This window comes from Geotrypetes seraphini, chromosome 3, assembly GCF_902459505.1.
Source record: "Geotrypetes seraphini chromosome 3, aGeoSer1.1, whole genome shotgun sequence".
Taxonomy (NCBI): domain Eukaryota; kingdom Metazoa; phylum Chordata; class Amphibia; order Gymnophiona; family Dermophiidae; genus Geotrypetes; species Geotrypetes seraphini.
The window spans coordinates 359,676,709-359,691,353 of NC_047086.1; the positions used below are offsets into that span (position 1 = coordinate 359,676,709).

The 14,645-nt window shown below is 51.9% G+C and overlaps 1 protein-coding gene across 4 annotated transcripts in view; it reads left to right on the plus strand.

Annotated features, from left to right (window-relative positions):
- The window catches only part of MIA3 (MIA SH3 domain ER export factor 3), a 181,665-nt gene that overhangs the window by 130,498 nt on the left and 36,522 nt on the right, over positions 1 to 14,645 (plus strand). For all 4 annotated transcript variants that reach the window (XM_033935451.1, XM_033935452.1, XM_033935453.1 and 1 more), the window contains exons 23-24: positions 2,679 to 2,776; positions 11,643 to 11,780. In XM_033935451.1, coding sequence (XP_033791342.1) covers positions 2,679 to 2,776; positions 11,643 to 11,780 — 236 coding nt within the window. The remainder of the gene's footprint in view (positions 1 to 2,678; positions 2,777 to 11,642; positions 11,781 to 14,645) is intronic.

Genomic DNA, 14,645 nt, shown 5'->3' on the forward strand with positions numbered 1-14,645 from the left:
AGGTATATGTTCCTAGGAATGCCCCTTTATTTTCACAAAGTTTTTTTTCTTCTGTTTTTTTTGAGAAAAATATGAAATGATAGAGGTTCAGTGTTCCTCAGACCTACCGTATTTTCGCGGATATAACGCGCACCTGTGTAAAACGCGCACAGGGGTATAGCGCGCAGAAATCACGATGATATGTACCAAAACTTTTCTATACCGCGCTCAGGCATATAACGCGCATGATGCCCGACGCTCCTTTCGCCCGCCCTGACTTTCCGTGCGCTGTCCCGACTCTCCGTTCACCCCCCCTGACTTCCGTGCACTGCCCTGACTTTCCGTGCGCTGTCCCGTCTCTCCGTTCACCCCCCCTGACTTTCCGTGCACTGTCCCCCCTTGAAGTCCTGTCCCCCCTTGAAGGTCTGTCCCCATCCTGAAAGCCTGATGCCCCCCCCCGACGTCCGATACATCCCCCCCCCCCGGCAGGACCACTCGCACCCTCACCCCGAAGGACCGCCGACTCCCCAACAATATCGGGCCAGGAGGGAGCCCAAACCCTCCTGGCCACGGCGACCCCCTAACCCCACCCCGCACTACATTACGGGCAGGAGGGATCCCAGGCCCTCCTGCCCTCGACGCAAACCCCCCCCCCCCAACGACCGCCCCCCCCCCAAGAACCTCCGCCCGTCCCCCAGCCGACCCGCGACCCCCCTGGCCGACCCCCACGACACCCCCACCCGCCTTCCCCGTACCTTTGTGTAGTTGGGCCAGAAGGGAGCCCAAACCCTCCTGGCCACGGCGACCCCCTAACCCCACCCCGCACTACATTACGGGCAGGAGGGATCCCAGGCCCTCCTGCCCTCGACGCAAGCCCCCCTCCCCCCCCAACGACCGCCCCCCCCCAAGAACCTCCGCCCGTCCCCCAGCCGACCCGCGACCCCCCTGGCCGACCCCCACGACCCCCCCACCCCCTTCCCCGTACCTTTGGAAGTTGGCCGGACAGACGGGAGCCAAACCCGCCTGTCCGGCAGGCAGCCAACGAAGGAATGAGGCCGGATTGGCCCATCCGTCCTAAAGCTCCGCCTACTGGTGGGGCCTAAGGCGCGTGGGCCAATCAGAATAGGCCCTGGAGCCTTAGGTCCCACCTGGGGGCGCGGCCTGAGACACATGGTCGGGTTTGGCCCATGTGCCTCAGGCCGCGCCCCCAGGTGGGACCTAAGGCTCCAGGGCCTATTCTGATTGGCCCACGCGCCTTAGGCCCCACCAGTAGGCGGAGCTTTAGGACGGATGGGCCAATCCGGCCTCATTCCTTCGTTGGCTGCCTGCCGGACAGGTGGGTTTGGCTCCCGTCTGTCCGGCCAACTTCCAAAGGTACGGGGAAGGGGGGTGGGGAGGTCGGCCAGGGGGGTCGCGGGTTGGCTGGGGGGGCGGTCGGAGGTTCTTGGGGGGGGGGCGGTCGTTGGAGGGAGGGGGGTTTGCGTCGAGGGCAGGAGGGCCTGGGATCCCTCCTGCCCGTAATGTAGTGCGGGGTGGGGTTAGGGGGTCGCCGTGGCCAGGAGGGTTTGGGCTCCCTCCTGGCCCGATATTGTCGGGAAGTCGGCGGTCCTTCGGGGTGGGGGTGCGAGTGGTCCTGCCGGGGGGGGATGTATCGGACGTCGGGGAGTCGGCCGGGCAAGAGGGCTTGGGCTCCCTCTTGCTCCGATCGTGGATGCGGGTGCGGGTGGGAGCGCGTGCGAGCGGTCGTTCGGGGTGGGGGTGCGAGCGGTCCTGCTGGGGGGGGTGAATCGGGCGTCGGGCGGGGTGGGAACTATGTTTAAAAACTTTTCTATACCGCGCTCAGGCATATAACGCGCGAGGGGTATGCGCGGTACGTAAAATCACGTATAACGCGCGCGTTATATCCGCGAAAATACGGTAATCCATTCCACTGTTAGTGGATTGGTTCATTCTCAGTTGATTTGACAAAAGCAGAAGGATTTTTCTGTGGTTAAATATTTTTAATTTTGATGTACAGTGGATTTTTTTGAAGTGACATGTTTGCAACAAAAAAAGGTTGGCATGTGATTGGATCCAATACATTAATGGTTAGGTTTTCCCCATCAGTTTATTATCTCGGGTTATGAGCACAACCTCTTACCTATGCAAAGGATTTTTGTCACCTCTAGATAAATCTTTATGATCAGCTGTGATTTCAGTTTTATATGAATCTGGTAATGATAGATTACAGCATGTACAGTGTGATTTTTACAAGTATATGAACCTCTTCTGCTAGAAAATGCTGTCCCTAATGGGGTAAAAGATCCATAGAATCAAGGCTGTTTTCAGTATTGTATATGAGTGTACTACCATGTTTCCCCGAAAATAAGCCCTAGCATGATTTTCAGGGTAGGTCTTAATATCAGCCCTACCCCCGAAAATAAGCCCTAGTTGCCAGCAGCAGCGCTTCCCCCCCGCTCCCACCCCTCCACGCGCCCCGCTCCCCGCTGACCCTTCCATCTCTTCCTCCCGTCCGAACCCCAACCGCAGGACTGAAATACCCCCTTTCTAAAATACCAGAGCATGTCAGTTTGCTAGTCAATCTCAGGATTACATCTACCTTTTTCATGTTCAGTGGTTTAAACTATATTATATTTCCTTTTAACCTCAAAGATAATTAAAATAACTACTTAAACACCTTCTACTATATTATCTTTCAGATTAATTGAAGTGAACCAAAAAATTGCAGTGCTTCAGAGACCATCTATAGTAAAGCCAACTCCTGGCAGGCCTGACCATCAAATCCAAGGTCGTCGAGGTATACAAATTATAATAGTCTCTGACATGCTTTTGCTTTCAGTAAAGCATGGTTCTGCTTTCTATTCTGGCATTATCTGGTTTGATCACAAAATTGCGATGTGCCCCAAGTTCTATAGGATGACTGTTTTCCCTACATATCTTTTGTTAAGGGATGCTCTAAATCTAGCATCTTATAGTTGTTAATGAGATACTTCCTTAGCATCCATACTAGTCCTTACCAGACATAACTTATGTCCATAATATAGCAGATGGAAACAAAGAAAGGAGGTTCTGTGTGATTTGCGCCTTAAGCTTTAGAATGGTCAGCATTTTTCTGTCTCCAGTGGATGGTGGACGACACACCATGCAGCTTTTGGATGTTGGATAAGAAACTGCTGACCCTGACCAGTTGCTGCTGGTTGTCATTTGGGCAAAGAGTTCCCTCTCATTCCAAAAATGGAACAGATTATTTCAGAATGGAGTAGGGGTGATAACTTGATGGTGCCAGATTCTTCCCACCCCCACCCCACAGGCTTTTCCTTCTTTAAAGTGTTGGAAACTAAGGGCCAGATTCTCAAAACTAATATCTGCCTTTACTGTGCTCGCTAAACCGGTTCCAGCTGGTTTAGCGTGCATGTATTTTTGTGGCCGATTATTAAAACGGCTTTACTGTGGTCTTTTCCGAGTTTTCTGGTAGTCTTAGATACTACCATGCAAATGTAGTACAGCGAGGTCATTACTATTAAAATGAGCACTCTGAGCGATTCTCTATAATTGCCGAGTGATTGTCTAACCTCCTTGTGCCACATTTGTGGCTAAAGTTTGCCAACAGGTCTGAGCTGTGCTAGCCTTACTTTCTGATCAGTGCCCGAGTGCTGATTGGCTCAGGCACTGACAAGAAAGTAAGGCTTTACAGCTCAGACCCACCCCCACGCAAATAAAACAAACAAACCCCCCAAATCAAAGATTGGCAGGAGAGATGCATAATCACCTGACACTGCTAACTTCCTCACCCCCCACCCCTACAGCAGCGAGAGAGATGTCCACTCCCGCCGCCGAAGTCAAGCACCCCCTCCACAGCAGTAGGAGGGATGGCCACTCCCTCCCGCCACCAAGCAATACCACCTTCTGTGCCTCTGACGAACCCCAGCTCCCTCCCCCTTATTTTCGATGGCTGATGAAGACATATCTACTCTCTCTGGCCAGCAGTCCCGTCTCTTCAAAATGGCAGGCTTTCCCTCCCTGGTGTATCCTGGGATGTGCTGGGGAGGAGCCTGGGGATCTGTTGCTTGGTGGCGGGAGGGAGTGGGCATCTCTCCAACTGCCATGGGGTGGGGGTAGTTGACTTTGGTGGCATGAGGGAGTGGGCATCTCTCCTGCTGCCTTGTGTGTGTGGGGTGGGGGGGTTATTTGACTTCAGCAGTTACTTGACTTCAGCAGTAGGAAGGAGTGGGCATACCTTCTGCCGATCTTTGATTTGGAAGGTGTTTTTTCTAATTTTTGCGTTTATTCTGCGCATGTACCCATCGCTTTCACCAGTGATGATCACCTGCAAATTTAGCAATTCTTCACTACTCTACACCAACCTCATTTGTATGCGAGGCTTTTGGAGAATGACTCCCTTTTTTTTGAAATCACTAAAATAACAGGTGTGACAGCGGTCCATCGGATTTTACCCCGAAGTTTTAAGAATCTAGCCCTAAGAAAAATAAATTTGTTTGGCAGTTTCATTGGTCCATGATACATAAGGAGCTTACCAAGTTTTATTTCTTCACTTTATGTTGGTTAGTACTACAGCTTCAAGTAAGACTGCCAAATTAATATTTCTGCATATAGAAGTTTTTTTTATATTTCTTTTTTTTATTTGGTTGCTTCTGAGGAAAGACTTAAAAGGTTATGGCTCTTCAGCTTGGAAAAGAGACAGCTGGGGGAGATATGATTGAAGTCTACAAGATCCTGAGTGGAGTAGAACGGGTACAAGTGGATTGATTTTTCAGTGTCAAAAATTATAAAGACACAGGGACACTCGATGAAGTTAGAGGGAAATACTTTTAAAACCAAAAATTATTAATTATTGAAGGCTAGTTCTGTTATCTATATAGATATTAGTGTTATGACTGAACGCAATAATATACTGTTCTTTTATTTATATAACACTGTTGTTTAAAAATCAATAAAGAATTATAAAAAAATAAAAAACAATAGGAAGAAATTTTTTTCACTCTGAGAAGAGTTAAGCTCTGGAATACATTGTCAGAGATTGTGGTAAGAACCCTGGATCTGTAGCATGGAATGTTACTACTCCTTGGGTTTTGGCCTGGTACTAAGGACCTGCATTGGCCACCATGAGAACTGACTACTGAGCCTGATGAACCATTGGTCTGACCCAGTAAGGCTATTCTTATGAGCTGCATATGTTTGGATTAAGTTCTGGTTGTGATTAACATTTAGACTGACACAACCAGTTTCACATTCAGCTCCTGCTCTGTGTTGCTGAAGTAACTCTCCATTCTTTAGCACTCTCCAGACCAGTAGAGGTTAACTTTACGAATGGGTATATATCTAATCATGACCAGCAGGTGGAGACTGAAAACAAAACTTTGGGACAGTATATCCTAGCCCCTCCTCTCTATTTCCCTCAGTCTTCTTTCAGTCTCCAGCAGGTGTTGAGTGATCTGTACCCATCTCCCTTGGTAGGGCTGTTGGAATTTGTTTAAGGTGTTTTTTGTCCCTGTTTTTAGCCGGACGGAGCTTGGACGGACTCTGTTTGGGGGTTCGTCCGACCTCGGGGGTGTCAAACCCGGCGGGTCACGAGCGGGGTCCCTCCCCCCACTTCCTCCACCTCCCCACATTTTTTTAGAGGAGCCTCAGCAATAAGCCTTGCCCCCTAAATCAAGCAAGACTATTGCTTTGAGAGCCTGTGGAGTCTGTTCTGTAAAAAAAAAAAAAAAAAAAAATCCTGAGGTAGTGCTGGTCTGGAGGGTTGTATCCCTTTAAGAAAACTGTATTTTACTGTATTTTTTCAACTAACCGGCACTTTTTTACAGCTAGGTCGCGTATGGAGCAATGAGCACTTCTAAAGGGAAAAAGTGCTCATTGTGCTCCAGACGCGAGGCACTCGCGGCCGGCCTGTGCAAGCGGTGTTCAGGCCGGGGCGGTGGAGGAGCTCCGTCGGCAGCGGCTGCAGGCGCCCAGAGCTCCCCGCCGATGGTGCCTCGCGAGTCGGCAGGGAACGGTGGCGAAGCCCGGTCTTCTCCGTCCGCCCACGGAGGGAATCCCCAGACCGCCGACGGTCGGGTTGTAGAGGATTCCCTCTCAGCTGATTTTTTGACAGCTGATGCCGGCTTGCCTGCTTTAGCGGCTGAGACTATTCAGGTTTCTCAGCCGCTTCAGGCTATGGAGGGAGCTTTTTTGGCGGGAAAACCGCCATCTTCTCTGTCTGGCCCCTCCATTTTGTCTTCCACCTCAGGTGACCTTCCCCCTGTTTTGACTATGCAGGGGCAAGGTTCTGCTGGGTCCCCTGCTGTGGCAGGGAGTCCCTTGGGACCCTCGGGGGGGTTTTCTCCTGATTTTTTCTTTTCTTTATGCAGAGCCTATTTTCAGGCGGCTGGGGGTCCCGGTTGCGCCCAGGGGGTCTCGGGGGGTGGTTTTTCCTCCGCGCTTCCTGCGGCTTTGCCTCTTTCGTCTGGCGTGACGTCCCCTCCGCCGCCTACCTTGTCCAAGCGTCCGCGGGTGTCGTGGGACGAGAATTTGTGGTCGGAGGATCGGGTCGGTTTGGAGGAGGACCTGGACCCTTCTGAGGAATTCCAGGACTCTCTGGAGGGGACGGAAGCTGGCGGCGGGTTGTCGGATTTCCCGTTCTCCAGTGACGAGGCGTCTGTGGTGCGTCTTTTTCAGAAAGATGAGCTGCCTGACCTTATTCAGCAGGTTTCTTCGGTCTTGCGTTTTGAGGACGCGCCGCCGGAGACTCCGCGTGTGGGGGACCCCCTGTTGCGGGGGATCCGTTCCGTTTCCCGCTCTTTTCCTATGCATCAGGATATTCGGGATATTATTCTGGAGCAGTGGAAAACGCCGGAGACGCCGTTTCGGCTGGCGCGCAGCATGGCTCGCCTGTATCCCATTCCTGAAGGGGATCGGGCTACGTTAGCTTCGCCGGTCGTGGATGCGGTGGTCTCGGCGATTTCCAAGCGGCATACCGTGCCTGTTGAGGGCGGTTCTGCCTTGCGAGACCCTGAGGAGCGCAAATTGGAGGGCCTCCTTAAGCAAAATTTTCAGGTCTCGGCCCTTGGGGTCCAGGCGGCTATTTGTGGGGGACTGGTCGCTCGCGCCGTGTTTCGGTGGGCGGAGCGGGTCTTGGATCGAGAGTCTGACGACTGGTCTCTGGTGGATCAGGAGGTTGCGAAGATTGAGATGGCGGCCTCATTCCTCTCAGATGCTCTCTATGACTTGGTGCGGAGCTCGGCTAAGTCTATGGCTTTTGGCGTGGCCGCAAGGCGTGTGTTGTGGCTGCGCGCTTGGGCGGCGGATGCTGCGTCCAAAGCTAAGCTTACTAAATTTCCCTTTCGGGGGTCGTTTTTGTTTGGAGAGGACTTGGATAAGTTGATTCAGACTCTGTCGGACTCGAAAGTTCCCCGTCTGCCGGAGGACCGTGCCCGCCCGGCGTCTCGGGGGGGTGCGGCCCGGGGGCGTTTGCGGGATTTTCGCAAGTATCGCCCGGGGCGTGGGGCTGCTTCTTTCCAGTCTCCGGGTTTTTCCCGGGGTCGGTTCTTCCAGCGCACGCAGCCCTTTCGGGGGGCCCGTCGGGGGGCAGGGAATCCCTCCGCCGGTTCCCCCGCTTCCCGTCCTGCACAATGACGCCTTGCCGGCGCCCCCTTTGGTTCCGGTGGGGGCCCGGCTGCGAGATTTTTTCCCCAAATGGGCCGAGATCACGTCCGATCAGTGGGTCCTGGAGGTGGTGCGGGACGGTTATGCCCTGGAGTTCGCCCGCTCTCTGCCGGATTTTTTCCTCGCTTCTCCATGTCAGACTCCGGTGAAGACGCAGGCTTTTCGCCAGACCCTTCAGCGCTTGATAGATCTCAGGGCAGTTGTTCCGGTGCCCCCTCCAGAGTGGGGCACGGGCAGGTACTCCATTTACTTTGTGGTGCCCAAGAAGGAGGGGACTTTTCGGCCCATCCTCGATTTGAAAGGGGTCAACAGGGCTCTCAAGATTCCCTCTTTCCGTATGGAAACTCTGCGGTCGGTCATTCTGGCGGTTCAGCCGGGGGAGTTTCTCACTTCTCTCGATCTGACGGAGGCCTACTTGCATGTTCCCATTCGGGCCTCTCATCAGCGTTTCCTGCGCTTTGCGATCTTGGGTCGGCACTTTCAGTTCTGTGCGCTTCCCTTTGGGCTGGCCACGGCTCCGCGGACGTTCACCAAGGTGATGGTGGTCGTCGCGGCAGCCTTGCGGTCGGAGGGCATCCTGGTACACCCCTACCTGGACGACTGGTTAATTCGGGCAAAGTCGTTGCAGGAAAGTTCCCGGGTTACTGCTCGGGTGGTGGAGTTTCTCCGGTCGCTGGGCTGGGTGGTCAACCTTGCCAAGAGTCGGTTGGTCCCGGCTCAGCGTCTGGAGTACCTAGGGGTGCTGTTCGACACCTCCTTGGGGAAGGTCTTCCTCCCAGAGGGCCGGGTGAGCAAATTGCAATCTCAGATTCGCCTGCTTTTGGCGTCCCGGTGTCCTCGGGCGCGAGATTTCCTCCAGGTCTTGGGGTCGATGGCGGCGTCCCTGGACGTGGTGAGGTGGGCGCGGGCCCACATGCGTCCTCTCCAGTATGCTCTGCTCCGGAGGTGGTCTCCCCAGAGGCACGGGATGGATGTTCCGGTTCCCCTACGAGGCTTGGCGCGCTGCAGTCTGCGTTGGTGGCTCCAGACCCCTCACCTAGTTCAGGGGGTGGGTCTGGATCTCCCGCAGTGGACGGTGCTCCTGACGGATGCGAGTCTCCTGGGTTGGGGGGCTCAGTGTTTGGGTCACTCAGCTCAGGGCACCTGGTCCGCGGAGGAGGCCGCCTGGTCGATCAACGTGTTGGAGACCAGAGCGGTCCGTCTGGCGCTGTTGGCTTTCCACTCCCTGTTGCGGGGCAAGTCAGTCAGAGTGCTGTCGGACAATGCCACGGCGGTGGCTTATGTCAATCGTCAGGGGGGCACCAAGAGCACTCGGGTGGCGCAGGAGGCGGCTCTGCTCATGGTTTGGGCGGAATCCCATCTGCTGGACCTCTCGGCCTCTCATATAGCCGGAGTAGACAACGTTCAGGCAGACTTCCTCAGTCGTCACTTCCTAGATCCAGGAGAGTGGTGTCTCGGCGCCGAGGCGTTTCAGTTGATAGTGCAGGCTTGGGGGCAGCCCCTGATGGACCTGATGGCCACGGGTGGCAACGCCAAGGTGCCCCGCTTCTTCAGTCGTCGCAGGGACGGTCTGGCCGAGGGTCTGGATGCTCTGGTCCAGCCGTGGCCAACGGAGGGGCTGTTGTATGTGTTCCCTCCTTGGCCGCTGGTGGGCAGAGTGCTTCTTCGCATTGTTTACCATCCGGGTTTGGTGGTGCTGGTGGCGCCGGATTGGCCTCGCCGTCCGTGGTATGCGGATCTGGTGAGGCACCTGGTAGCGGATCCTCTTCCTCTGCCTCTCTCGGACGACCTTCTGAGGCAGGGTCCCATTCCCATGTTCGACCCGTCTCCCTTCTGTCTTACGGCGTGGCTCTTGAAAGGGGTCGCCTTAGCAAGAAGGGATATTCAGACAAGGTGATTTCTACACTGTTGGGGTCCCGGAGGCTTTCTACCTCTCGGGCTTATGTGCGGGTTTGGCGTCTCTTTGAGGAATGGTGTCGGGCGCGGGGAGTGACCTCTTTTCGCGCTTCTCTGCCTTCCATTCTGGAGTTTTTGCAGGATGGCCTGGATAGAGGCCTGGCTTGGTCTTCTCTCCGGGTTCAGCTTGCGGCCCTGTCGGCTTTTCGAGGGTTGGTGTCAGGTCAGCGTTTATCGGCGCTTCCTGATGTGATTCGGTTTTTGCGGGCGGCCAAGTTGCTTAGGCCTCCCCTTCGGCCCTCGGTTCCCTCTTGGGATCTTAATCTGGTTCTCTCTGTTTTGGTGCGTCCGCCTTTCGAGCCCTTGGACGACTGTTCTTTGAAGGACCTTACTTTGAAGGCGGTCTTTTTGGTGGCCATTACTTCTGCTAGGCGTGTTTCTGAGCTGCAGGCTTTCTCTTGTAGGACTCCCTTCTTGGAGTTTTCTAGGGAACGGGTCGTCTTGCGGCCTGTTCCTTCCTTTCTGCCTAAGGTTGTTTCTCCTTTTCATGTCAATCAATCGGTGGTTCTCCCGGTCTTGGGTAGTCGGGAGGGCTCTTCTGAGCAACGGCAGCTGCGCAAGTTGGATGTCGGTCGGGTCCTTCGCTCTTATGTGCAGCGGACCCAGGAATTCCGGAAGTCCGATCATCTCTTTGTCCTCCTGGCGGGTTCTCGTCGGGGAGCTGGCGCTTCTAAGGCTACTATTGCGCGCTGGATCAAGGAGACGATTGCTTCCGCTTATCTTCTGAAACAGCAGCCGGTTCCGGAGTTTCTCAAGGCTCATTCCACACGGGGTCAGGCGGCTTCTTGGGCTGAGTCGTCGCTCGTGCCCCCTGTGGATATTTGTAAGGCTGCGGTTTGGTCCTCCTTGCATTCCTTTGTCCGTCATTATCGGGTTGATGTGCAGGCGCGTCGGGACGCGGTGTTCGGTGAGCGTGTACTGGTATCGGCCCTTCGGGGGTCCCGCTCGTGAGAGGGACTGCTTTGGTACGTCCCATTCGTAAAGTTAACCTCTACTGGTCTGGAGAGTGCTAAAGAAGGAGAAATTAGGTTCTTACCTGCTAATTTACTTTCTTTTAGCTTCTCCAGACCAGTAGAGGTCCCCACCCTGTCTGTTGTTGTTGTTGTTGGGGCTGTTGCGCGGGCAGTTTTTGGTTTTTGCTGCGGGTTCTAGTATTTTTCTAGGGCCGGGGAGAATTGAAGAACAGCGGCTGTGGCTCGGCTGGCTTAGCTGGCGAGCTGTGGGGACATTCTTCCTTCGGGAATTTCTCTTCTGCATTTTCCAACAGCATTTTGGGTTTGTTACTTGTTACTCCTTTCGGAGTATTGTTTTTTCTCTCTGTTGTTTTCCAGTTCTTGGTTCTGCTTGGCTATTCGGCAGACTGAGGGAAATAGAGAGGAGGGGCTAGGATATACTGTCCCAAAGTTTTGTTTTCAGTCTCCACCTGCTGGTCATGATTAGATATATACCCATTCGTAAAGTTAACCTCTACTGGTCTGGAGAAGCTAAAAGAAAGTAAATTAGCAGGTAAGAACCTAATTTCTCCTTTGTGAGCATAGTCTCTGCACATCCTCTTACTTTAGCAGGCTTTTCCAGCACTATATTGGCCAGTCTGCCTGTGGTAAAGTTTGGGGAAAGTTTCCTGGGTTTAAGGCTATAAGATAGCACTTTCAGCTCTTCATGCAGTTACAGGAGAATATTACTGGAATTGACTGAACTCACAGAATTTACTATTGGATATATATCTACACAGTTTTTGGGAGCTGGTTTGTTGTATTAATAATGGGACAGAGAACCCCTCTTTAAGTCCTGTACTTTAGAATATAGAACTACCAAAGCACTCTCCTTGGAGCTGGTTTGTTTGTTATCTGGTTTCTGTGAACAACACGCTGCCCCTTTTGAACATTTAGCCCTGGAAAGGAGTGGCGTGTACTGAAGCACAATCTGTACTTGGTGCGCACAGACAATGGCCATCTCAGACCTCGTTACTGATTGTTGCTGCCGCAGCCAAGAAGATTACATTGAATCTCCACACAGAGTGAATATATTCACATTTTTTTCTGCAGGTCCTCTAAGTAGAGATGGATCTTTTGGTCCATCTCCTGTGAGTGGTGGTGCTCCCTCTCCTCCTTTGATGATTGAGCCACCTGGTCGACCTGCATCTGCCCATCTAAACCAAAGGGAAGTTCCAAGAGGGGAATTTGGTAAGCACTGGAGGGAAGATCTCCATTTGGGATCTTCTCTCAATTAGTAATTGGACTAATAAAGGATAATTTTATGACTGTGCAGTTTTATTTTATAGAATACTAGCATAACTGGGTATCTATGCAGATATGTATTTAGGTGCAAGCACTTTAACACTAGAAGTAGAGATGGTGTAAGTGTGTGTATGTAATTGGATGTCTATCTGCAAACTACATGCTATTAAAGACATTCATGTAGTTACAGAACAGTGCATAAATACATATCTGGCATTTATACACATATATGCACACTGATTCTTGTATACTAATCATTTATGCATATAAATGTTAGCACCTACCTCATAGAATTATCCCCATAGTGAGCAAAATATGCAAGGCATGTCCATCAATCCTAATTTTTCTCAGTGTCAGTGTTTCCAGTTAGTGAAGACTAATATTTAGCACTTGGTTAGAGTAAGCATTTTATTAAAGATTTTTCATAGCCCCACTTACAAATTTCCAGTTTTGAGGGGGGGGGGAGGTGGTTGGTGTATGCAGCTAGTCTGGGATAGAGAGTTGCGCGGGGACAGAAATACCACCCGTTCTCGCCAAAATCCCCTCCGTCCCCGTGAGGAATCGCCTCCATCCCCGCCCGTCCCGCTATAAAAGTTACCTGTCCTCATAAAGAGCAGCAATTACTTCAGAAAGTTTTTTGATTTTTTTTATAAAGTCTTTGTTTATTTAAACCAACAATAAAATACAATCATTTTTTAACACCCCTCCTCTCTATAAAAAAAATATATTTTTTGTAATAATCCATGAGTCACACAGCAAGGGTGCACTTAGGAAAAGGGAGCATCATAAACGTTGCAGTGAGCATTAGAACATCAATATACCCATTGTTAAACTGAAGCCAGATTAATACAGATCGATCCTGCACAGTCAACGCTAAAAGAAAACGCTCTTTTTCATACATACAGAACACAACCTCCCCACCCCTCACATTGGCCCACTTGCTTCCTTGTCACCATCACCAGTCTCCCCACCCCTGATCCTGGCAGGCCTGCCTGGCTGTCAGCATCATCTCTGTACCTCTTATACTTGTTTCTGTCACTAGATTCTCTCCCTTCCCCTTCACCCCATCCAGCCTGCCACTTTACTCTCCCTACCTCTCTTCTCTGCCCAAGGTGGAAGGCTATCAGCTTGGCTGGCCTGTCTGCCACCTTATTCTCTAGCCACCTGTCATCCCATGCTACATTTCACCATTGCCTCATTTGCCCTACCCCTCATGATGGTCGTCACCTGTCCCTTTTGCTAGTTCTCATATTAGCCATATTGCCTGCTTACTTGTCTCTGCTATATTGTGCCCCCCGTCCCTGTCACTTCACTCTCTCCCTTCATGCCTAGTTCCCACTCTTTCTTCTCCTCACCCTGGCTTGTCTATCACTTCCCTCTCCCTTCCTCCTAGCTTTCCCCCACTACCACAAGCCCACCCCTGCCTAACCTGTAGGCCAAATTGACTCTCCTCTCTTCCCCCCACCTGTCACTTGCATGCGAAGTCCCAAGCCTTTCCCCCTCCTCCAGCACCACTAACCTGACCTCAGCAGCTGCAGCCTGCTTCTGCCAAGTGGTTTGGCAGGGGGGAGTAGGCCCTCTTCCAGCCAGCCACCCCTGTGCCCAGGAGCTGCAGTCACCTTCACCATGGCAGCGGGGAGCCGTGGAGGGGGAACACAGGGTTGTGAATCCAATAAAGCTGCATCAGTCGATCGATGCCAGTGTCCAAGGCAGTTGGTACAGAGACAAATTTTCCACAATAGCTGTAGTTGTTAAAAAAAAGTATACGATAACCTACTAGCCACACAGGTAGCAAAGCTAGACCACCAACTCACCAATTTACTGATCATAACCCCAGACAACAAAACTTTCAGAAAAGAAATAAAAACCCTGCTATTCAAGAAATACTTGAAAACAAACTAATCACCACAGTAATCATCTCGATACCTGGAAGCAACCTGCTCTACTCTTTCTCTGGAAATGTCCAGATAACTTCCTATGTATTCCGCCTTGAACTGCAAGGTAATGGCGGAATAGAAATCACTAATGTAATTCAGAACCTTAAATACCAAGAGTAAGATCTTAAATGTAACTCTCTGTTCAATTGTTAGCCAATGCAACTGTCATAGGGCAAGGGAAACAAGATCCCATCATGAACAGCCCACAGCAACTCTGGCTTGCAACATTTGATGCACATACCTAGATTCCAGCTTGGATGAAATGGCTGTAATGGAATAAGGAGTTTCCATATTCCTTTAAAAAGTTTGCTTCAATACTGAAGTCATAGGAAGCCTCAAGGTCTCCTTGGCTGGATGAGGCAGCTCCATATCGGCCAAGTATTCAGGTGTATATTTGGAATCAGAGTGGAGATCCAATTGAAGAGCTTTTCTCATGTCAAAGACGAACCTGTCAAAAGAGGCAGACTTCGAGGTCGAGGCACCTTCCGGAGAAGGAGTGCGAGATCGAGGAACTACTGAGTAGGACAGAGAAGCCTCTCTGGAATACTGAGACAAAGGTTCAGAGTCCAGGCGCACAGTGATTGAGGAAGCTGCACTACCTGCGTGAGGCGGAGTCAGTGAGTGTTTGCGCTTCAAAACCCTCGATGGCGAGGTCCCTGGGGTTTGAGGAACAGAGTGGGTCGAGGCAGGAGGAGAAGACTCCCTCGGAGGTGGTCTCGATGGAGGAGTCCTCAACCTCAATGGACTTCGAGGAGAAGCAAGGGTATCTAGAGCAGAGGAGAGAATGGTATTATAAGAGAGGACGGCTTCGTTGACAGTCTTGTGTGATATAGTCGTTGAGAAGAGGGATGAGACAGCACTGGAGAATGCTCTG